The sequence below is a fragment of the Macaca nemestrina genome, chromosome 7 (genome assembly GCF_043159975.1).
Source record: "Macaca nemestrina isolate mMacNem1 chromosome 7, mMacNem.hap1, whole genome shotgun sequence".
Taxonomy (NCBI): domain Eukaryota; kingdom Metazoa; phylum Chordata; class Mammalia; order Primates; family Cercopithecidae; genus Macaca; species Macaca nemestrina.
Window position 1 is genome coordinate 140,139,721 of NC_092131.1, and position 25,068 is coordinate 140,164,788.

At 34.2% G+C, this 25,068-nt stretch overlaps 1 protein-coding gene across 7 annotated transcripts in view; it reads left to right on the top strand.

The window, feature by feature from the left end:
• LOC105489206 (vacuolar protein sorting 13 homolog C) overlaps positions 1 to 25,068 on the top strand; it is a 196,008-nt gene that overhangs the window by 85,549 nt on the left and 85,391 nt on the right. For all 7 annotated transcript variants that reach the window (XR_011626463.1, XM_011753896.2, XM_011753907.2 and 4 more), the window contains 14 exons: positions 206 to 373; positions 859 to 1,163; positions 3,232 to 3,379; positions 4,109 to 4,217; positions 8,332 to 8,468; positions 10,484 to 10,640; positions 11,428 to 11,507; positions 12,028 to 12,087; positions 12,807 to 12,969; positions 15,122 to 15,238; positions 16,353 to 16,456; positions 16,884 to 17,051; positions 20,591 to 20,895; positions 21,857 to 22,004. Coding sequence is in view for 6 of the 7 variants with exons in the window: in XM_011753896.2 (XP_011752198.2) it covers positions 206 to 373; positions 859 to 1,163; positions 3,232 to 3,379; positions 4,109 to 4,217; positions 8,332 to 8,468; positions 10,484 to 10,640; positions 11,428 to 11,507; positions 12,028 to 12,087; positions 12,807 to 12,969; positions 15,122 to 15,238; positions 16,353 to 16,456; positions 16,884 to 17,051; positions 20,591 to 20,895; positions 21,857 to 22,004 (2,169 nt within the window). In the remaining variant the exon portion in view is untranslated. The remainder of the gene's footprint in view (positions 1 to 205; positions 374 to 858; positions 1,164 to 3,231; positions 3,380 to 4,108; positions 4,218 to 8,331; positions 8,469 to 10,483; positions 10,641 to 11,427; positions 11,508 to 12,027; positions 12,088 to 12,806; positions 12,970 to 15,121; positions 15,239 to 16,352; positions 16,457 to 16,883; positions 17,052 to 20,590; positions 20,896 to 21,856; positions 22,005 to 25,068) is intronic.

Below are 25,068 nucleotides of genomic sequence, written 5' to 3' on the forward strand. Positions count from 1 at the left end.
GATTGTAAACAGATAGTTAATATTCTTTAATGACTGAATATGAGATTCTATTGTAAAATGTATTTTATTTTAAAAACATTAATGAAATATACTTCAATAGAAAAATGTTTTTATAAAGATTAAAATATAAAAACCCTTTTGTAAATGGGGTTTTATTTTGTCATTACCTTCCCAGATAGAGTATATTCAAGTCTCTGTTTTTCAGGCTGTGTCAATAATGGGAAATGAAGTTTTCCGTTTTAATTTGGATTTGTATCCAAATGCTACTGAGGGAGATTTGTATACTGACATGTCCAAAGTGGATGGTGTGCTGTCTCTGAATGTTGGCTGTATTCAGATCGTCTATCTTCATAAATTCCTTATGTCACTTCTGGTAAAATAGTTACTTATATATTGATTTTTCAATTTTGAAATACTTTTAAAAGTGTGATAATTATGATGACAAATGTTACAAACCTTGGATTTTAGAGTGGGCATTATTTTAATTATAGATGGTATTTATGCATGAATGTAGAGATCAAAACCCCCATTTAACAGTTGAAATCTGAACATTTAATGATTTTTGTCTAGAACAAATTATTTTTGCTACAATATAATGAAGCCAAATTCTTTAGTAAAAAAATTATTGGAAAAAATTTCTTTCTCTGTTCCTTAACCATATAACATTAGCTCAGTTCAGGCAGCTCATAGCTATAGATGGATTATCAGTAATTTCTTACTACTACCAGAAAAATAGAGCTCAACGGAAAGTGAAATATTGGGAAAAAAAAGTTACCACATGTATGAAAAGAAGAAGGTGTTATTATTGATGTGCTTGTATTCTCTTTGAATTTCTCTTTTTATGCTTTGTGTCCACAGAACTTCCTGAGTAATTTCCAGACAGCCAAAGAGTCTCTGAGTGCTGCCACTGCCCAGGCTGCAGAAAAGGCTGCCACAAGTGTGAAAGATCTTGCACAGAGGAGTTTTCGTGTTTCCATCAGTATTGATTTGAAAGCACCAGTTATAGTCATCCCACAGTCTTCCATTTCCACCAATGCAGTAGTGGTAGATCTTGGGTTAATCAGAGTTCAAAATCAGTTCAGTCTGGTGTCTGATGAAGACTACTTAAATCCTCCAGTAATTGATAGAATGGATGTGCAGCTAACAAAGCTTACACTTTATAGGTATGCTCTTTCAATAATTATGGATTTAAATATATTCATGATTTCCATGAAATTTTATGATTTGAAATTCCTACCCAACACAGTTTATTCAAATAAACTGTTCCGTTACACAGAAGAGGTTTTTTGGTTGTTGTCGTTGCGTGTGTGTGTGTGTGTATGTGTGCGTATATGTTTTGAGTTGGAGTCTTGTTCTGTCACCCAGGATGGAGTGCAATGACGCAATCTTGCTCACTGCAACCTCTGTCTCCTGGGTTCAAGCAATCCTCCTGCCTCAGCCTCCCGAGTAGCTGGGACTATAGGCGTGCGCTACCATGCCTGGCTAATTTTTTTTGTATTTTTAAGAGAAGTGGGGTTACACCATGTTGGCCAGGCTGGTCTTGAACTCCTCACCTCAGGTGATCCACCTGCTTTGGCCCCCCAAAGAGCTAGGATTACAGGCGTGAGCCACCACCCCTGGCCCAGAAGAGTTTTTTATTTTGTTTTTTGAGATGAAGTCTTGCTCTGTTGCCCAGGCTGGAGTACAATGGTGCCATCTTGGCTCACTGCAACTTCTGCCTCCCAGATTCAAGCGATTCTCCTGCCTCAGCCTTCTGAGCAGCTGGGGATATAGGCACGTGCCATCATGCCTGGCTAATTTTTTTCATTTTTCATTTTAGAGACGGGGTTTCACCATGTTGGCTAGGCTAGTCTTGAACTCCTGACCTCAGGTGTTCTGCCCACCTTGGCCTTCCGAAGTACTGAGATTACAGGCATGACCCACTGCGTCAGGCCACCAGAACAGTTTTTTAATCAACTTTTGTTTTCAAAAATTTCAGACCTACAGAAAAATGGAAAAAAATAGTACTGTGAATGCACCTACATATCCTTCATCTAGATTCACCAATTGTTTGTATTTGCTTTAACCTATCTATAAACATATACATATTATTTAAAACATTTTTTGCTAAATCATTTGAGAATAGACATCTTTAACTTTTTGTCCCTAAATACTTTATCATGTGTCTCCTATAAACAAGGACATTCATTCTCTTACATTAACCATGATATAATTCTAGAAATTTAGTATTGATATAATACTATAATCTGAAATTCAGTCAATATTCAGATTTTATCAGTTGTCCCATTATAATAATTTCCTTTATAGGAATGTCCATTGTAAAAATTTCCCCCTGATTCAGGATCACCCATAGCATATAATTGTATTCTGTACTACTGAGGAAGATTTCTGTACTGACAAAAATTTCTTTTGGAGTAGTTCTTTAGCTTTTCTTTTGTCTTTTTATGACTACATGACTACTACTGTAGTTTGAAGACTAGAGTCTGGTTCCACTCACCTCTCAATTTGGTTTTGTCTGAGTGATTCCTCATGGTTTGATTGAATTTACATATTTTTGGCAGGCATGTTGTGTAAATTATTTTGTATCTTCAGTGCTCATACCAGGTGGCACATGAAATCTGTACATAATTCATTTTAAAATTATTTTCTACCCCATCCATGAAGATTTAATTATGTAGAATAAAAAATTAATGACTATAAGGCAAGTCTAGAAAATAATCCTAGAGAAAATCTTTATGAAATGCCTTAGAAAATGCTAACTTCACTTGTTCACTTTGCCATTGTTTTCTTCAGTCTCTGCACCAACATACCTATTAATCCTTGAACAACTGTATATGATGATTTTCTATATTTCTTCGACAGTGTGGATTGCTCTTAAAAATTTATTCAGTTTTTCACCTATCTACTATTTAAAGAAAAAAGTTTTCTTAATGGTTCATTGTATATCACCTTTTAATTTATCCCTTCTAGTGGGTTATAGATTAATTATAGATTCAGTTTTGAAAATACTTAAGCCACACTGTTTCAGATCAGTATTTAGAGCAGCAAATAACTGCTTGACTTTGCTTTTTTTAAATTTTTTTGTTTTTTTATTTTTTAGTAGAGATGGGGTTTCACCGTGTTAGCCAGGATGGTCTCGATCTCCTGACCTCGTGATCCGCCTGTCTCGGCCTCCCAAAGTTACATTTCTACCCTATATCTATGCATATGTAACATTTCTATTTTTCGTAGGACGGTGATCCAGCCAGGCACCTACCATCCTGATATTCAGCTGTTGCACCCAATTAACTTGGAATTTCTTGTAAATCGGAATCTAGCTGCATCTTGGTACCACAAGATGCCTGTTGTGGAAATTAAAGGACATCTTGATTCAATGAATGTAAGTATATGAGTGACAAAAAAAACTTCATTGTTGAAGTTTTAAACTCCAAAGACTTTTAAAGTAGAAATCCAAATGAAATGAAGACTTTTTTTGCTGACTAGTATGAGAAAAATTTCAGTGAGAGTTTGTCTAACAAGATCATTATTATTTTCAGTAGAATTTAATCTTTAGTTAAGATTTCTTAACTTTAAAATTTGCTATACCTACCTGTTGGTAGGGATCTGTATATAAATTATGCATTAGCATATTATACTGTCTCATATATTATATATGTACATTTTTATTTTTAGGGATATCTAAGTACACCTAAGATAATTAATTATAGCATTGAGGGAAATTTTTTTTTTTATTTTTAAGACAACCTTTTTATTTCATTGGAATTGTTATTGTTTAAAAAGTAGAATTATGCATTTTCTGAAGTTGTCAGTTTTAAAAAAAGATCATATTTCTTTGATCATATTTAACTTACAGTAAACATCAGTCAAGTCATTGGAGCTAATATTGACTGATGAATTACATTGGTTTTCTATAAACATCTTATTGTCTTTGAATATAAAAATTTTAACATGAAATAAGTAGTGCAGTACTTGAGTGGGTTGTGATTGTACGTAACTTTTCAGTATTAGGATTATTCTGTCCCTCGTGTTGCAACTGGAAATTTATTTTCTGTATGAAAATTGTTTCATTTTAAAATGTAATATATTTTTTTATCATAATATTTTACAGGTTAGTCTAAATCAAGAAGATCTTAATCTTTTATTTAGGATACTAGCAGAAAATCTTGGTGAGGGTACTGAGGACTTGGATAAAGTGAAACCAAGAGTACAAGAGACAGGTAAGAGGCTGACAGTAAGTGGCATAATACGTATGTGTCTATTTACTTATGGTTTAGTAGGCAATCAGGAAATAAAAAGTAAACAAATATATGTTTACGAATTGCAGTTTATATTATCAAGAGAACAAACAAGATGCTATTGAATGAAATCATAGTTGGAGATGATTGACTCTCTTAAGCTAAGTTGTCAGTTATAGTTTCAGACTTTTTTCTAAGTTGTGTGAATTGAGTGGAGGCCATAAAGAACGACTTCAAAGCAGTGGTAGATTCTTGAAGTAATCATTGAAATTGCATGTATAGAAGAAAGCATTTTGAGTTGGCAGTAGGCTATGGTAGCATAGTGTATCTGATTTTTCAATAAGGCTTGGTAGTAAAATATCTGCAAGAATTGAAATGGTTGATAAATTATCACTTTCCAAAGATACTGAAAAGATTATACAGCAGTAAAAATGAAAAGAGAATTTAAATTATTACTTACCATGGCCCTTTTGACTAAAGGAAAAGTAACAGCCTTATTTTTTAAGGTAATATATGTGTGTGTGTGTGTGTGTGTATATATATATATAAAATGTATGTATAAACACGTAAATATATAATCTTTAGTTTTTTTAAACAAATGATAGCATCCTGTATGTGTGCATGCATGTGTGTGTTTGTTCACTTTGCTTTTTTTTAAAAAATATTAACAGTGTGTCTTGGTGTCTATTCCATATGTATAGATCTGCTTCATTCTTTGTAATGACTGCCTGATACTAAATTCTGTTGAAACATCGTAATTTATTTAGCAGGTTCCTAGTGATAGTCATTTTTGGTTGTTTTTAAACTTTCATTATTACCATGTTGCATTGAATATCCTCATACATATACTTTTACAAGTATATATATATCTATAGGATAACACCAGTTAAAAGATATGTAAAATTATTAATTTAATATAAATTTAACTGACAATTAGGTCAGCAAATAATTTCTGTAGACTAATTTAAGATTTTCACAGATCTTGCTGATTGGCCTCCATAGAACTTTACTAACCTTGCATTCCCACCAGGTTGTTTTTCTATACCTTTCTAACACAGTATATTACCAGATTAAAAATTTTTTGTCCATGTGCTAAGTGAAAACTGGTATCCCATTGTATTTTTCATTATTAAAAAACTATTTTACTATATTTTAATACATACAGTGAAGTATACAAATATTCAGTGTATAATTCAGTGAATTTTTGCATATATGGATACACATGATCAAGATATAGTACATTTTCAGCACCCCAGAAGGCCTCCCTCTTGCCCTTTCTCAGTCAGTGCCAAACACTCTGCCGGCAAATCCACCCAGAGGTAACTACCATTTTAACTTGTAATAGATAGATTAGTTTTGCCTCTTCTTGAATTTCATATATAAATAAATTTCATATAAATGGAATCATACAGAATTTACTCTTCGATGTTTGGCTTCTTTTATTCCGCATTTTGTTTGTGAGATTCATCCATGTTGTGCGTAGGAGTAGTTTGTTCTTTTTATTTCTGTGCACTATTCAGTTATATGAATGTATCAAAATTTATTTTATTCATTCTGTCTTTCATGGACATTCTGGTTGTTTCCAGTGTTTAGCTATCATGAATGAAATTGCTATGAATTTTATTGTGTGTCTTTGACATAATTATATAAACGTTTTTTTGGATATATAGGTAGGAGTAGAATTACTGTGTCATGTGTGAGATTTACATTTAGCTTCAGTAACTTGTGCCAGATTATACCAAGAAGTTTTCCAACTGGTTGTACTAGTTTACTTTCCTAGCAGCAATGTATGAGAGTTCCAGTTGTTTCACATTCTCCCTAGTACTTGGCATTGCCAATCTTTTTAAATTTAGCATTCTGATAGATATTCAGTGGTATCTCACTATGGTTTTTATTTGCTTTTTGATTACTAGTGAAGGTGATCACCTTTTCATATGGTTATTGGCCATTTGGATATCCTTTTTTGTGATGTAACCATCTATCCTATTGACAACTATTTTTATTGAGATGTTTGCCTTTTTTCTTATTGATATGTAGTTTTTAAATTCTGAATATGAGCCCTTTGTTGGTTATGTGTGTTATATGCATATATGTATAGAAATATCTTTTCCCTATCTGTGGTTTGCCTTTCACTCTCTTTTTTTCCCAACTTTTATTTTAGGTTCAGGGGGTACATGTCCAGCAAGGTTTGTTACATGGGTAAATTGCGTGTCACTGAGATTTCATCTAAAATGATCCCATTACCCAGGTAGTGAGCATAGTACCTGATAGGTAGTTTTTCAACCTTCCCCGTCCCACCCTACTCCCTCTAGTAGTCCCTAGTGTCTGTTGGATTCCCATCTTTATGTCCATGTGTACGTAATGTTTAGCTCGCACTTACAAGTGAGAACATGTGGTATTTGGTTTTCTGTTGCTGGGTTAATTCACTTAGGATGATGGCCTCCAGCTCCATCCATGTTGCTGAAAAGAACATGATTTCATTTTTTTCTGTGGCTACATAGCATGCCATGGTGTATATGTACCACATTTTCATTATTCAGCCCACCGTCAGTGGGCATCTAGGTTGATTCCATGTCTTTGCTATTGTGAATAGTGCAGTGATGAATAGGTGAGGGCATGTGGTCTTTTTGGTAGAATGATGTATTTTTCTTTGGGTACGTACCCTGTAATGGGAGTGCTGGGTCAAAGGTAATTCTGTTTTAAATTCTCTGAGAAATCTCCAAACTGCTTTTTATAGTGGCTAAACTAGTGTACATTTCTGCCTACAGTGTATAAGTATTCCCTTTTTTCTACAACCTGGCCAACATCTGTTATTTTTTGACTTTTCAATAGATATTCTGACTGGTGGCCTTTCACTCTTTTAATGGGTCTTTTAATGAATAGGGTTTGTTAATTTCAATCAACTTAAATTTACTGGTTTTTTAAATGATCAGTATTTTTTATTTTCCATTTGAAAAATCTTAGCCTATTCAGGAAATTGTTTTGTAAAAGCAAAAATATTTGCTGGAATCATTTCCCCTGGTTCACATTATGTTTGGAACAGTGCTGGAGTAAGATGATAGTTAGGAAACCTTGCCCTATGCAATGCTTTGTCAAAGGTAATGATTAACAATAGTGGCTTTCAGTATGGAATTCTGGTATAGCTTACACTACTTGGTTCCTGTGTGTTGTATTAGTGGTCAAGATAATGTCAACTGCAATAATAGTAATAACTAATTTAGTGATACTGAGGGACAGTGGAGAGTGAAGACTGTAAAATCAGACTGATGAATTTGGGCTCTGCCATTTGTGCGACACTGAGCACAAATGTCTGAACCTCAATTTGCCCATTTCTGAAATAAAGACAATAAAGTTCTTACCTCAAAACGATGTCATAAGAATTAAATAGAACAGTCTATATACAGACCTTAGAACAGTGTCTGCCACACAGATGAGCACTTAGCAAGTGATAGCTGTTATTATTTTTTATATTACAGTTTAAAAAGCAATTTTATTGCATTTCAGGGTGTGCGAATTTCAGAAACACAGCATCATAATTATATAGCTTTACTCCTGTTTGTTAGTATGGCATAAGAGGCCCTGACCTCCCACTCCCTTTTTTCTTTTCTAGTCTTACTTCTTGTTGCCCCACTTATGATTTAACCATATCAAACTCCATTCTGTTTGCAAAACCTATCATGTGTTACCATTCCCTGGTTTTGCTCCTTTCTGGTAATGTCTCCATCGTGTGAGGATGTCCTTTGCTCTGCTTGAATGATACCTCCTCTAATGGAACCTTTCTTGACTTCTGTATAACAATGTCACGCTTTGTTCTGTGCTTTCAGTGCATTTTATATAGAGTCTATTAACATTTGTTCATTTAATGTGACTGGGTGTGGCCTACTTGTTTGTTTGTATTTTAAATGTATCTTTGTTTGTATTTTAAATGTATCTGTCTCTTCCACTAAACCCGCAGTTTTCCAAGGGCTAGGGCTGTTACTAATTTGTGGAGTTTCATTGCCTCTACCAGGTCCAGAATACTCATATAAGTCCACAATAAGTACTTGTGGAAGAAATTTGTGAATAAAAGTGAATGAATTTCTTTTAAACATTTCAGGTGAAACTAAAGAGCCCCTTGAAATCTCTATATCACAACAAGATATGCATGATTCAAAAAATACTTTAACAACTGGAGTGGAAGAAATTAGATCTGTAGACATCATTAATATGCTGCTGAATTTTGAAATTAAAGAGGTGTGTAATTTTCATCTGTTTTTGTAAAGTGCGGTAATGGATATTGGATATTATTGGATATAATGGATATTGGATATATCCATTATTGGATAATGGATATCCAAATAAGTAATGGATATTGGAATTACCTCTACTAAACTTGTAGATAATTGATACTGATGAAAAAAATCTATGTGGGCTGTTCACATGTAGCAGTGATGTTTTAAAAATTGAAAGTTTGTGAGTTAGATTTGGGAGTTATAATATTTGGGAAAGATTTGGGAGTTATATATTTGGGAAAGATTTGGGAGTTATAATATTTCATAGAGAAAATGACAGCATGTTCTTTAACATGCTTTTTAATGCTTTTAGGACAGTAGGAATGTCACTTGCTTTGGATGTCATGTAAGAAAGGCAGGAAAGGGCAATAGTGTCAGATAAATTCTTTTCAAATGTTAGAAACTCTTGATAGAATAAAACACAATATGCCTGCATTTTAAAAAAAGTTACATTAGTAATATGTTTGCCATCTGCATATTCTTGAGGAAAGATGAAATACATTTTCTTCTTTATTCACACATCCAACAAATATTTATTGTATGTGCCCAGTGATAAGGATAGAGGTAAAAGGCTTACAGTCTGAACTCATGCAGGAAAACTATTAAAATTTTTGTAATTATTTCACGAAATATCTGCTGAGGATACTATTGGAGCTTGGGGTGCTGATGGTAGGGAGTAGGCATTTAAGCAGACTGAGAGGGTCAGAAAAGATTTTCTGGAGGAGGACACATTTGAATCAAGTTTTTAAAGAGAAATAGGAAATTATCTGAGAAAAGGGATCAGGAAAGGGTCTGGGGCAAGGTGGAAAGAGGAACAGGCATAAAAGTGTGAGTATGTGAGAAAGTATAGTGGATACAGGGACTTGCAAGGACTTCCTCTAAAATCTGTTTTATCATTAAATAGTTATATAGAGGTTATGTTTTTTCTCTGAGCTAAAAATAATAAACTTTTAAATAGGCTGTTTGCAATGGCTTATGCCTATAATCTTAGCACTTTGGGAGGCCAAGACTGGAGGATCACTTGAGTTCAGGTATTTGAGACCAGCCTGGGCAACATAATGAGACCCTATCTCTGCAAAAAAAAATTTCTTTTTTAATTAGTCAGTTGTGGTAGCATGTGCCTTTAGTCCTGGCTACTTGGGAGGCAGGAGGATCACTTGAGCCGAGGAGGTCAAGACTGCAGTGAGCTCTGATTGTGCTACTGCACTCCAGCCTGGGTGACAGAGCAAGACCCTGTCTCTAGCAGCCAGTCAATAAACAAACAAACTTTTAAAGGAATAGGCTTTACTTTTAAGAATCTGAAATACATGCTTTGAAGCCAATTTCTTTATGTTAAACTTGGATGTTTTTCTGGTTAATATCAGAGTTACTGAAGGTTTTTAAGCCTTGGTAGTTGAAACATCGATAGATGAATCATTCTATTTGCAGATATACTTAACACACACACACACACACACACATAAAACCCATAAGACCTTTTAAATATTATTTATGATATATATTATGGCTGTTCTCTTCCCTTAGAACAGTGATTGGGTTGAAGGGGAACAGTTTGCATTGCTCCGCATGGATATTTGGCATTGTTTGAAACCATTTTCTGTTGCCATTATCTGAGGGGAGAATACTAATGACAATTGATAGGTAGAGGCCAGGGGTGCTGCCTCATATCCTACAGCACATAAGACAGTTCCCACTAGAAAGAATTACCAGCTCAAAATGTTAATAGTGCCGAAGCTGAGAAAGCTTGCCTTAGAAATGATGTAAAAATTGGCTGTTGGTCTCACAGACTTTCAGATGAAAGGCTATCAGACTAGGACTTCTGGGAATTAGGCCAAACTGCAGGCACAAATAGAAGTAAACATCTTAACATTGTGTGAATTTCTTGCTTATATCACTCTGGATACTTATTAAATTCTTGATTTACCTTCATTGTGTATTAATGAAATAGTTGGTGGTAATACTGGTACCCTCTTTTAGGTTGTGGTTACTTTGATGAAAAAATCAGAAAAGAAGGGAAGGCCTTTACATGAGCTAAATGTCCTGCAACTTGGAATGGAAGCTAGAGTTAAAACCTATGACATGACTGCTAAAGCTTATCTAAAAAAAATTAGTATGCAGTGCTTTGATTTCACTGGTAAGTGTGAAATATAGTCTGTGTAAATTATTCATTAGGCACGTGATCCCTACCTTTTTATCAACATTAAACATATTGGTTTGTGTACAATTGTGTTAATTTCCTAGTACATTAACTCAACTTTTCAAAAACAGTCGCTGGGTACAGTTCTAGGGGACCCATTTTGAAGAGTTGGGTTAATTTACTAGGAAATATGATGTATTATCTGATTTTCAAATTATGTGAGTTTTAACATTTCTTTTTAATTATGTTAATATGTATTTGTGAAAAATGAAAATCAAATACAGAAGTATATAGATGAAAAAATTAATATCATCTGTAGTCTCTTGTCCTTCCCTCAGAATAAATACTATCATTAGTGGGTATCCTTGACCTTAAGTTCCTGCAATAAGCTAACTTTTAAAGTTCTGTTAGTGTTTAAAGTTTATAAGAACTCTATGGGATATCTTTAAGTAAAGTAAACTTGTATTGAGAATAATCCCTACTTTATGTATTTTATAGGTTCTTTAATATACCATGATTTGTTTAGATGATAGTAATGCAGTAGTACCATATGTTATACCAGTTGTAATTGGTGAGTACTAGTATTTTTGTTTTATGGAATTTGTTTCTTTTTTTTCAAAGCCAGGTTTATTGAGGTAAGATTGATACATAATGTACTTCACTCTTTTTAGTGTACAGTCCTGAGTTTTGACAAATGTACATTTGTGTACATTTGGCTGGTCCTGTCTTAAAACGTGTGAAATGGTTAACTTGATGGATCAACCTTGTCTTTTTTCTCTTTTAGATTCTAAAGGAGAACCTCTTCACATTGTTAACTCTTCTAATGTGACTGACGAACCCCTTCTGAAAATGTTACTGACAAAGGTACCTAGTTTTATTACTAGGATTCTTTAATATTTAAATATATAAAGTTATATATATTACCCTTGTATTTAATATTCCAATTTTCTCTCTCAACATTTTTCTATCTAAATTGATTGATGTGGTGAATTTTGCAAGCATCTGAAAATCCTGGATACTTTCATTACCCTGTGATATTGAATAAATGGTAATAATGTAAAGTTCCACTGTAATCCAAAGCAAAGTGTGTTATAATCTAGCACTTTTTCCTACTTTTTGGATTAGTTTACCTAATCTAGATGTACTAGCATTTCCTCCACAGTAGGATAAGGAATTAGAGTTTTTGCTTGTATGGAATGTAAGAAATGCTTATGTGGTCAGTTTGGTTTCTTTTTTTTTTTTTTTTGAATGGCCTTCTTTGCCTTTAAGAAATATTTTTTTACTCTTTTAATAGCATACTTAGAAAAGTAAAGAATATGTATATTTTCAGTGTATGAATTTTTAGTATTTGAAACTCAGTGGTATAATTCTCCACTATTTGTAGGCAGACAGTGATGGACCAGAATTTAAAACTATTCATGACAGTACCAAACAGACGCTGAAGGTAAATCTTCTATAATTTACTATAAGGCTGGGTTGTGTTGATTAAATCTATCTTCATAGCCATTTTCAACTGTGAGATTGTAAGTTCTAAAATTAGAGTAACAGTGGCAATAATAATACTCCTAATTTATGGATAAAGTGAAGTAGATAATAGAATTGGAATAAAGTTCTTACAAAAAGTTGATTTATTTTCTGAAAAGATTGTTTCCCAGTTTTGACTTAGATTTCTTGACAAGTATGTGAATAATACACTTCAAGGGAATTTTGTTACTGATTTTAGTCGACTGTGCTTTTTTGGCCTAGCGTTGATGGAAGCATTAAACATTTGAATTATGTATTGGCGTTAGGAATAGAATAAGATTGAGGGAAGCATAAAGCATAGCCTGGTACAGACATTGCTCACAGTCTGTTTGAACATGCATAGTCAGCTTGGAACTGCCTGAAATGTGGTTTAAAGCCTAATGATATTTCCTGTATCTTTACTGAAAACTCTTCCAGTTCTTTTGAGTTAAAATTGTGGTTGCACTTGGGAGTGAGCAGAGATTTACTATCTGGTGAGGATTAACATTTTAATAGTGAGTTAATAATGAGTTCTTAAAAAAATAAAAATTTTAAAAAGGCCCTTAATTGAGCTATTCTTGTGCACTTATATCTGTTGAACCCTGATGTAAAAATGTTACTGCATCTGAAATCTGCCTTTCTAATTGTTCATTATCTTAGGTTTCATTTTCATCCTTAGACTTAGTACTTCATTTAGAAGCTTTACTTTCCTTCATGGATTTTTTATCATCTGCTGCTCCATTCTCTGAACCTTCCTCTTCTGAGAAGGAATCCGAGCTGAAACCACTTGTGGAGGAGTCCAGAAGTATTGCTGTCAAATCTGGTAATAATTTTTGAATCATGATCTAATACTTTGAACTTCAATAATCATATAACAACTTGTTTTTTCCAATTAAGATAAGTATTTAGCATGTTGACATTGCTGCTCTGATAGATTAGGTTAGTTTCAAGAGAAAGAAAATGTTATCTGTATGGGATTATAGAGCAGTTTAGTGAGGAATTTTAAATAGATGTTGTTTAATATTATGTATTTATATTTCAATTCACTGTCTAGCTTTTACATAAAATAGAAATTGCTTGTACTTTATGTTGATGTGTCTTTGTAGTCTTCAGATCAATGAAAATGAGAAAGGAAGAAGTTCAGTTATGGATTCAGTCATACAAGGTAACAAAGGCCCATTTCAGTTAGTCAGGTAGACTACCTGGTGCTCAGCAATTTTAAGTGCTCGGTGGGACACTGCAGGGAAGGAGCTCCTGGAATAGACACACTCACATTGGTTTCTAACCAAAACTATATTTAGATCATACAGATATGGGCACTGGGTCCTCAGGCATACGACTTATGTTATGAAATATTATGTATGACATATCCTGAGTGAATAAATAACATTTGCTTATTTTTAAGCCAAATATTTTAATTATTTTTCTTTCATGTTATATAATGTCAGTATTTAACATCCAGTAATTCAACTTTCAGACCATTACAAGTTTGAGTTTTACCTATATTACTGGCATGTTTGTTGTAAAACTGTCAGTACTGTTAGATCAGATACAAGGATCTGATTTTTTTTTTTTTTTTTTGAGACGGAGTTTCACTTCTCTTGCTCAGGCTGGGTGCAATGATGTGATCTCGGCTCACTGCAACCTCTGCTTCCCAGGTTCAAGCGATTCTCTTGCCTCAGTCTCCCAAGTAGCTGGGATTACAGTTACCCGCCACCATACCTGGCTGATTTTTTGTATTTTTAGTAGAGATAGGGTTTCACCATGTTGGTCAGCCTGGTCATGAACTCCTGACTTCAGGCGCTTCACCTGCCTTGGCCTCCCAAAGTGCTGGAGTTACAGGTGTGAGCCACCACGCCTGGCCGGATCTGATTTTTTTAAACCATGGAACAGAGCAACAATTTCCTTATAAACTAGAGTAAAAGAGCTTTACCCTCTTTGCCTTTAATGTACTTGTCACATTAATAGCCTCAGAAATATCCTTGGAAATTCCTCTACTTTATATTATGTATACATACAAAACATACACAACACAGTTGAATAAATGAAAAAGAAATGTTTGAACTCACAATAAACTAGAAACACTATTAACCCAAATAAAGTCTTCCAGTTTTGCTATATTGTTGGTCTTTGTGGTTTGATTATGCTACATCAAATATTAAAGAAAACATCATTATGCTACATTAAATATTAAAAAAAACCCCTCTCATACTGGTGATTAAGGACAGATAATCTCCAAGCTTTTGCAATTTCAATCAGAAGGCTCTATTTCCTTCAAGAGAGACAGATTTTTAGGAAAATGTATCCTAAATTTATCAGTCAGGATCTGGACTAAAGTGGATTTAGGGAGCTAGTTTGATTGTGATTCTTATTCACACATACACCTGCATGCACATACATTATAAAATTTTTTTTGTATTTTTTAAGTTTGGCCCTTTATGTTCATTTCTCATAGAATTTATTTTAGGATTCTTGATGGAGCAACAGGGTATAATCTGGAGAAATTTATTCTGTAGTTAATAACACATAAGTGCCATAGTAAATAATATGTATTTTATTAACTGTGCATCACTATTGCAGTTTATCATGAATTATTCTTCCTTAATCTAATATATGATATGGAAAGGAGTTCAGAATCAAAACTTTAGACCAAGAGAATTCTAGAAGTCTAATATAGAATGTTTTCTTTATTCCCAGAAAAAAAAGTTAAAGTTTCCATCTAGTAAATTGTACTTTCAAAGTGCTATTAATATTTAGTTGCCTTTATTCTTAATTTGAAGGGGAATGTGCTGATTTTTGTATGATGGAATTTGATAATTGATCCAAAATTTATGTTAATTACATGTTATCCTAATGGAGGGCGTTTTGGTTCCTCATAGTGCATTGGGTACTTTTATTTTGGTGGATTTGAAGTTATTGTATGTGTTGTATTATCTTTGCCTTTTGCTAATCAGAAGGTTTCTATTATTTTTTAGTATCTAGCAACATTTCCCAAAAGGATGTGTTTGATTTAAAGGTCACAGCTGAATTAAATGCATTTAATGTCCTTGTCTGTGATCAGAAGTGTAACATTGCAGAGATTAAAATACATGGTAAGTAGTTATTTCTTGTTGTAGATATTTCTGTTTCTTTACATAACTAGGAAAAATGAGCTTGTACCTACCTGGTAGATTTCTCATGAGTATTCTTTTGGTTTACTTATATTGAAGACTTTGCAAAGTTTTCAGAGATGTGCTTTAAAATGTTACAAATAAATTTATTATGATTCATTGCTGACTTGAGATGTTCCTTATGCATTTTGCGTTATCTACATTTTTATGCAATTGTAGAAATCATTATTCCTTTAGAAACTGAGAATGACAAAGAAATTTTTTTTTGGAGGAAAATCTTAGAAGACTGTTTTCTAATACAGTTTATTATAGAAATAAGAGTATTCATCAAATACTGTTCATTTATTTTTAGTTATTGGAGTAACAGTTGTGTTTTTTTTTTTTTTTTTTTTTTGAGGTGGAGTCTTGCACTGTTGCCCAGGCTGCAGTGCAGTGGCATGATCTTGGCCCACTGCAAGCTCCGCCTCCTGAGTTCACGCCATTCTCCTGCCTCAGCCTCCTAAGTAGCTGGGACTACAGGCACCTGCCACCACATCCAGCTAATGTTTTGTATTTTTAGTAGAGACGGGGTTTCACCGCGTTAGCCAGGATGCTCTCGATCTCCTGACCTCATGATCTGCCTGCCTCAGCCTCCCCAAGTGCTAGGATTACAGATGTGAGCCACCGCTCCCAGCCCAGTTTTTAATAATACAGTAAATGTTTGTAAGATCACTGTTTTAACAAATATTATCTTACTAAATGACCACTGCTGATCTTGCCAATGCAGAGGATATTTAAGTTTGGAGAAATTTGATTAATTTTCTAAATTAATCTAAATTTCTTTGAAACTTGGTGGGTTGTTTTTTTTTTTTTTTTTTTGGTTTTAGAATTTCCTCAACTTTTTTGGAGGAGATGCCTGTATCCCTTAAAGTTATTATTTAACGGTATTATTACCTTTCTTAGGTATCTCATACATGAAAGTTGATGCCATTAATATGTTTAATAATGAGTAATTTTTATTCACTTTGTATCTTGTCAGTATATTACTGACCTTAAATACCGCTGACTTAGTCATGTGGATTGGGTGAAAAGTTTATAAATGTTATGTTTCCTATAGGAATGGATGCCTCTATTTCTGTGAAGCCTAAGCAGACCGATGTGTTTGCCAGACTTAAAGATATTATAGTTACGAATGTAGATTTGCAGTCCATTCACAAAAAGGTGATTAAAAAATAGATTCTTATATTGGAATTTCTTTTGTTCTTTGGATTTGAGATGCAATTATTTATTTGCACAGTATACATTTATTGTCTGTCATGTACCAGGCACTTTATTAGGAATTGGAGATGAAAATGGTAATAGTCTGCTTTCACATTGTATATAGACTAGGCCTCTTGCTACCCAGTGATTTGTAAAACTTATTTCTGAACAGTTAAGTGATTGGTATTTTTACTGATAAAATTTTTTTAAAGAAATACAAGAAGTTATTGTCACGTAAAATGTTTGCAGCTAATAATTTTTAAGATTGAATTCATATGTTACTACTTCATATATCAAAGATTCTCTAATAAGAGAACTTATTTATAATACATTGATAAGGGCTATACAGCTCCTTTAATATAATAACAAGTTAATCTAATATTTTTAGGCCGTCTCTATTTTGGGAGATGAAGTCTTTAGGTTCCAACTGACTCTTTATCCAGATGCCACAGAAGGAAAGGCCTATGCTGATATGTCCAAAGTAGATGGCAAACTTAGTTTCAAAGTGGGTTGTATTCAGATTGTTTATGTTCATAAATTCTTCATGTCTCTTTTGGTAAGTTTTTTAAAACATATTTATTTCTCACTGAGGCCTAAATATCTTTGCTTATACAACTGAACCTAGATAGTAAAAATCTTCACTGATAGGGCTGTGCGATGAGCACCTGAGTGCTGAACAGAATGTTATAGTTAAGGAAATCCTTTTCTTGATGTTAACCAAATGAATTTTTAAAATTATTGTTTTGAAGATATAGACTATAATTCTATAACATTTCTATAGGTATACATTTTAAATGTACATTTTATGTTTTAATTTAGGGCTTTCCACTGTAACTTGTTTAATGAAATATATTTAAGATTACTTAGTTAAAACAATTTTTTGAGGAAATTCTTCAGGCATATGGAGGACTCATATTGGAACTTACAGCTTTTGGTTGTGATTGTGATCAACAGCGTCATGAAATGCTTTTCTTTTTATTATTTATTTCCATGTACCTGTCATGGTGTATTAGTCCATTTTCACACTGCTATAAAGAACTGCCTGAGACTGGGTAATTTATAAAGAAAAGAGGTTTAGTACACTCATCGTTCCGCATAGCTGCGTAGGCCTCAGGAAACTTAACAGTCATGGTGGAAGGGGAAGCAGGCACGTCTTACATGGCAGTAGACAAGAACAAGCTTAGGGTGAAGAGCCTCTTATAAAACCATCAGATCTCATGAGAACTCACTATCACGAGAACAGCATTGGGGGAAACCAGCCCCGTGATCCAGTCACCTCCTACCAGTTCCCTCCCTTGACACCTGGGGATTACAATTCGAGATGAGATTTGGGTGGGGACACAGAGCCAAACCATATCACATGGGCTGAAGGATTTAAATCTGCCTATTCTTCTTAGTGGGGCTGCCAATCAGAACTTTTTAAAATCATAATTTTTTTTTTTTAAAAAGGTAATTTCAACTTTTTTGGACTTCAGTTGTTAATTTCAGTTGATAATTTCAACTATTTAATTTCAGTTGATAATCCAACTATTTTAGATTCAGGGCATACATGGACAGGCTTGTTACATGAGTATATTGCATGATGCTGAGGTTTGGAGGTATGATTGATCTCATCACCCAAGTACTGAGAATAGTTTTTCAAACTTTTTCTCCTTTCCTCCCTCTCTGTAGTAGTGCCCAGTGTCTGTTGTTCCCATTGTTATGTCCATAAAATACCTAGTGGTTAGCTCCCACTTATAAGCAAAAGTATGTAGTATTTGGTTTTCTGTTCCTGCATTAATTTGCTTAGGATAATGGCCTCCAGCTGCATTCATGTTGCTGCAAAGGACATGATTCCATTCTTTTTTATGGCTGTGTAGCATTCCATGGTGTATATATGCCATGTTTCCTTTATCTAGTCCATTGTTGATGGGCACCTAGGTAGATTCCACGTCTTTGCTGTTGTGAATTGTGCTCTGATGAACACGTGAGTGCATGTGTCTTTTTGGTAGAATCATTTATTTTCTTTTGGATATATACCCAGTAATGGGATTGCTGGGTCAAATGGTAGTTTTGTTTTGAATTCCTTGAGAAATCTCTAAATTGCTTTCTACAGTGACTGAAATAATTTAGATTTCCACAAGTGGTTATGTAAATGTTCTCTTTTCTCTGCAGTCTCCCTAGCATCTGTTATTTATTGAGTTTTTAATAACAACCATTCTGACCGGTGTGAAATGGTATCTCATTATGGTTTTGATTTGCATTTATAAGTATTAGTGATGTGGAACATTTTTTCATGTATTTGTTGGCTCCTTGTATGTCTTCTTTTGAGAAGTGTCTGTTCATGTCTTTTGCCCAGTTTTAAATGGAATTTGTTTTTCGCTTGTTCACTTGTTCACACTATTTTTTATAGATTCTGGATGTTAGACTTTTGTCAGATGCATAATTTGCGAATATTTTTTCTACTTTGTAGGTTGTCTGTTTACTCCATTGAAAGTTTCTTTTGTAGTGCAGAAGCTCTTTAACTAGGTCCCACTTGTCAATTTTTATTTTTGTTGCAATTACTTTTAAGGACTTAGTCATAAATTCTTTCCCAAAGCTGATGTCTAGAATGGTGTTTCCTAGGTTTTCTTGTAAGATTCTTATATTTTGAGGTCTTACACTTATGTATTTAATCCATCTTGAGTTAATTTTTGAAGTGGTGAAAGGTAGGGGTCCTTTCACCATAGAATAAAAAGTTGTTTCCTTCTTTTGCATATGGCTAGCCAGCTATCTCAGCACCATTTACTGAATAGGGAATCCTTTCCCCATTGCCTATTTTTGTTGACTTTGTCAAAGAACAGGTGGCTATCGGTGTACAGCTGTATTTCTGGGTCCTCGATTCTGTTCCCTTGGTCTGTTTGTCTGTTTTTGTACCAGTACCACGCTGTTTGGGTTACTGTAGCTTTATAGTATAGTATAAAGTCAGGTAATGTGATGCCTCAGCTTTGTTCTTTTTGCTTGGGATAGCTTTGGTTTTTTGGGTTCTTTTTTGGTTCCATATGAATTTCAGAATAGTTTTTTCTAGTTCTGTGAAAAATGACACTGGTCGTTTGATAGCAATAACATTGACTCTGAGGATTGCTTTGAGAAGTATAGCCATTTTAACAATATTGATTCTTCCAATTCATGAGCGTGGAATGTTTTTCCATTTGTCTGTGTAATCTGTGATTTCTTTCAGCAGTGTTTTCTAGTTCTCTTTGTAGAGATCCTTCACCTCCTTGGTTAGACGTATTTCTAGGTACTTTGTTTTTTTGATGGCTATTGTAAATAGGATTGTGTTCTTCATTTGGCTCTCAGCTTGGATGTTACTGGTATATAGAAATGCTACTGATTTTCATACATTGATTTTGTATCCTGAAACTTTACCAAAGTTGTATGTCAGTTCCAGGAGCCTTTTAGTGGAGTCCATAGGGTTTCCCATGTGCAGAATCTCATGATTCCTTAAAAGCATGAATTTCTAGTTAAACCATCGTGTTTACTTTTCTAGAGAGTAATTAATTTGGAGGTGGGTGCCAGGGAGATTAGGTTTCTTTTGTAATATTAATGGATGTACACCAAGAATATCGCTTCTAAGAATGATCTTATCCTTATTGGGAAAAATTTTTCTGTTTTTAGTTGAAATTGAGATGAAATACATCTTATTATAAATAAATTTTGACTCTTACTAATGATTACAGGATTGTAGGCAATTAACTGTCTTTCCTCATGCATGAGTACATTAAAAAAAAAAAAAGAAGAAAACCTCCAGAAATAAGCCAGCAGAAGCTTAGTTTCTAAGACTAAACTTTATTGCTGTGACCTAGCAGTACAGAATTGAACCCACTTTTGGAGAAGTACAGTACTGTCCTTCTCCCTTTCATTTAAATTTGAATTTAAAGTAGAAAACATTCTTAATAAACAGGAGATTTTAAAAAGAATTGTTGCAAAAATTTGTCATGAGAATGAAATAATTCTCAAATAAATCAAATGAGAGAAAGAGCTCTTTCTTCCTAGAGTAACTATTGTTACTCTTTTTGAAGTTTTTTCATTTAAAAATAAATACCTTTTTCCCTAAATATCTGTCTCTTCCAACAGAACTTCCTCAACAATTTCCAAACTGCTAAAGAAGCTTTGAGCACAGCCACAGTCCAGGCTGCAGAAAGAGCTGCTTCTAGCATGAAAGACTTGGCTCAAAAGAGTTTCCGCCTTTTGATGGATATCAATTTGAAAGCACCAGTTATTATTATTCCTCAGTCTTCGGTATCACCTAATGCTGTTATAGCAGATCTGGGTTTAATCAGAATTGAAAACAAGTTTAGCTTGGTTCCTATGGAACATTATTCTCTTCCTCCAGTCATTGATAAAATGAACATCGAACTTACTCAGTTGAAGCTGTCAAGGTATAAATATGTAATCTAATTGTGTATTGCTTACTAGAAATAGGATTTTCATACAATTTTTGCCTGAGGTAAAATATTGTAATAATTTGTGGTTTTCATTCCTTATTTCTTCTTACTATGAAACCTTGACCATTGGCTTCTTGGGTCAGTGGTTAATAGTCATGTATGCACCTCATAGAGTCTGTGTTTTCCCTTACTACATTTATAATATGATTTTTTTCATTTTATAAAAATTAGCCATTATAAAATTATAGTTTACTCAGTACTTAATTTAATTTTTTTATTTTTCTCACTTTGCACATAGCTATTTCCTTTTTTTTTGATGGGAAAAAACTTTGTAAAATATAAAATTTAAGATTTATTTCTCATTTTCAAACCTTGTCACATTTGGGAATTTTCAGTGAGTTATCTAAAGGATTAGTGAATCCAGATGGGACAGTGTTGGCTCTGTTGAGTGACAAGGGCATTTATTTGATTATGCAAATGATTGTTGGCAGGGGAGCTAGAATGACTATTACCATATGTTCGTTTAACTTTTAGATTAGTTGAGTTTTCCCCTTGAGTCTAGAGAAGTACCAATAACATATTAAGGGCTAAGTATAAGATCACTTTCTTTATCTTCCAGTTTTAGGAGGATGTAACATTTGTTTGCATGATAGTAAACTATTTGCTGTATCAACAGCACTTGTGAAAAATAATAAATAATGCAGTAGTAATAGTGTATGAAAATTATGTCTTTGAAATCAGTGTTATATGGGTTTGGTTTTGGATAGCTCTGCATATAAACTTTATTCTGATTTAGATTGATTTTAAAAATGTGAAAAGAAGTGTATTCTAAAAGACTTCTGATAGCAGCCTTTAGCCTTTATGAAATGTAGTGTGGAAACTGTTACACAATAGGATAGTCCTCATTTTAAAATGTAAATGTGAAGTAAAAAGTAAACTCTTGTTTTTCTTTCAGAACTATTTTGCAGGCTAGCTTGCCACAAAATGACATTGAAATTTTAAAACCAGTCAACATGCTTTTGTCCATACAACGAAACTTAGCAGCAGCATGGTATGTGCAAATTCCAGGGATGGAGATAAAAGGAAAACTAAAACCTATGCAGGTAAGTAGCTAGTATATAATATATGAAAATTTCTTGATAGATCATAGTGCAGTTCTAGTGGATATCAGAATGTAGAAGATGCTACATTATTGATAAAGCTAAACCAGTTTTCTCTTAGTGAGCATTTGTCTGTTGTATGTTTACTTTTGCCTAAGTAATAAATCGAATAAACTAGATTTTGTTTCCTATTCAAAAACAACAAAAATAAATAAACAAAAAATGTGCAAATGAAATCATCCTTGTTTCCCTCACTTTTCTTTGTTTTCATTTTAGTTAGCTATTTGGTAAAACCAGCAAGGAGTCTGAGATAAAATCTGCTGGAGTGTGCTAAAAATATTATTCTTAATTTTGGAAAATTCTGTTAAAGTTTTAATGCAGTTAAATTGTAAGACAATGCAAAGTGATGTTCAGACACTACATTCAAAGCAACTTAGTGTTTTTAATATGTAGAGGGCCTGTTTTAATTAGAAAGATGATATCATTTTGAATAGGCAAATGTGTATATTTGATAAGCATATAAATACACTATTATTTTTAATAGTGTAGTTTGTAGAGGCCCTGTTTTAATTAGAAAGGTGATACCATTTTGAATAGGCAAATATGTATATTTGATAAGTATATAAATACAACTTTTTTTTTTTTGAGACGGAGTCTCGCTCTGTGGCCTAGGCTGGTATGCAGTGGCGTGATCTAGGCTCACTGAACCTCCCCACCCAGGTTCAAGCGATTCTCCTGCCTCAGCCTCCTGAGTAGCAGGGATTACAGGCACCGCCCACCCACTCGGCTAATTTTTGTATTTTTAGTAGAGATGGGGTTTCACCAGGTTGGCCAGGCTGGTCTCGAACTCCTGACCTTAGGTGATCCACCCTCCTCGGCCCCCCAAAGTGCTGGGATTACAGGCGTGAGCCATCGTGCTCGGCCACAGCATTATTTTTAATAGTGTAGTTAGCAAGTTGCATATCAGCTCAGAGGAGGAGGTGAGACTGGTTGAAGGTAGCTGTGGAAGTATAGGAATCCTGTGATTCTTGTGTGCCTATGTGTGAAACTGTTGAAACCAAACAGCCAAGGGTGGGATAGGGATGAGAGAGACTAAACGAAACCAAACAAAAATTTAGCAGTTTAATGGGTTTTCATACCTGTGATTATTTCAGAGTTGGTTCTAACATAAGATAGGAAGGATCAAAGGAGCAGAGTTCTACTAGGGAAGAAGTTAAAATTGAAGCTTGTTGTAGAAATGAAGGGTTTCTGTTCATATACTAGTGGATATATTGCATGAAGAACAATTATTGAATTCTGTCTGTTTGGGCATTCATAGGGTAGGCTTTATTCCAGAGTATGGGTACCTTCTTTTAATTTCTGTCTTTCTGCTAAGAGATTAGATCTTGGGACTAATATTTGGCTCTCTCTTTCAAAGATTAGATCCCAGGACTAATATTTGACAATCCCTTTCAAAGATTGTGTGGTTATAAGTTTGCTGAAAGCATAAGTAAAATCTGAATGTCTGTTGGTAAAATTGTGGTATCTTCATATAATGGATGTTGTAAAGCAGATAAAGTGAATGAAATAGAACTATATGAAACAAAATTGATATATCTTGAGCATAAAAATAAAAAAAGTGAGTTGCAAAATGATAGTACAGTTCTATCAGTTTTATATAATTTCAGATTTTCAACAGGCAATATAATACTATTAATACATTTTTTTTTTTTTTTTTTTTTTGAGATGGAGTCTTGCTCTGTCGCCCAGGCTGGAGTGCAGTGGCGCAATCTTGGCTCACTGAAAGCTCCACCTCCTGGGTTCACGCCATTCTCCTGCCTCAGCCTCCCGAGTAGCTGGGACTACAGGCGCCCATCACCACACCTGGCTAATTTTTTGTATTTGTGTAGTAGAAACTGGGTTTCACCGTGTTAGCCAGGATGGTCTGGACCTCCTGACCTTGTGATCTGCCTATTATATATTGTTTATAAGAGATGCAGTAGTGATAACTTTAAGAAAAGTATTCATGGAAATAATCTCTAAATTAGGCTAGTGTCTTTCTCTAAGGACGAAAGGAGAAGGGAATAGGGTCTCAGAGAAGTACATATGGGGCTTCCGCTATATCTGTAATGGGGAAACAAGATCTGAAGGAAATATTGCAACTTGTTAAGATTTGACAAAACCAGGTGGTAGATTCACAGGGGAAGATTATAGTATTCTCTGTCCTTTTCCTTTATGCTTTTTAAAGTGTTTTAGAAGAAACAAGAAAAAGTAACATCAGATACTTTAGCATCAAAGTATGATAATTACTTTAACCAAAAGGATCCTTATTAACTCAGGAATGCAGCAACAGTGGATGAGGCCACCACTGTCTAATTTGTCACCGATCCAGGTCTCTCTAAACACCCACTCTTTGGTCATAGTCTATAGTTTTCCTGGGCCTGGGATGCAGCCAAGAAAGGTTATCAGGCAGGTGATACCAGCAGGTTGTTTCCCTGGTCTGGGATGCAGCTCAGGAAAAGGGTATCAGGCAGGTGATACCAACAAGTTGTTTTGGGTGGATCAGTTTGATAGTTTTTAAAGAACTGTGGGGCTGCCTTTCAAAATTGTCCTTCATACTTGTTTTTTTTTCCCTCAGCAAAGTGAAAGAGGGGTGAACTTAGTTGCCCTTCAGAAAGCTGTGGTAATCTTGGTTGGTATGAGAAGTGGGATGGGACACACAAGGAAATTCTAAGGCATTAAAATTACACCTGTTATATGAGGCCTGGGGCTTAGGACAAGCCATAAATCCCTGGTCATTATCTTGTACTTAAATAGCTCTGTATTTTCATTTAAACTGGGAACTAGGCAATTTCTCTGGTGGTAGGGACCTGATTTGGGGGAAATAGGGTACTGTGGTATTCAGAGGAGATTTGCTATTGTGTGAATTTGTAAGTACTTGAAACAGGCCTTTTGAGCCACTGTGTCTTACACAAGGTAGTAGAAGGATAAGAAGATTCAAAGAAAGTACTGGTTTAATGAATTTTAGCAGCCAGTAGCAGCTTCATTTGTTTTAGTTGCTTTATCTTGTTCTACAGCCACCTGTGAT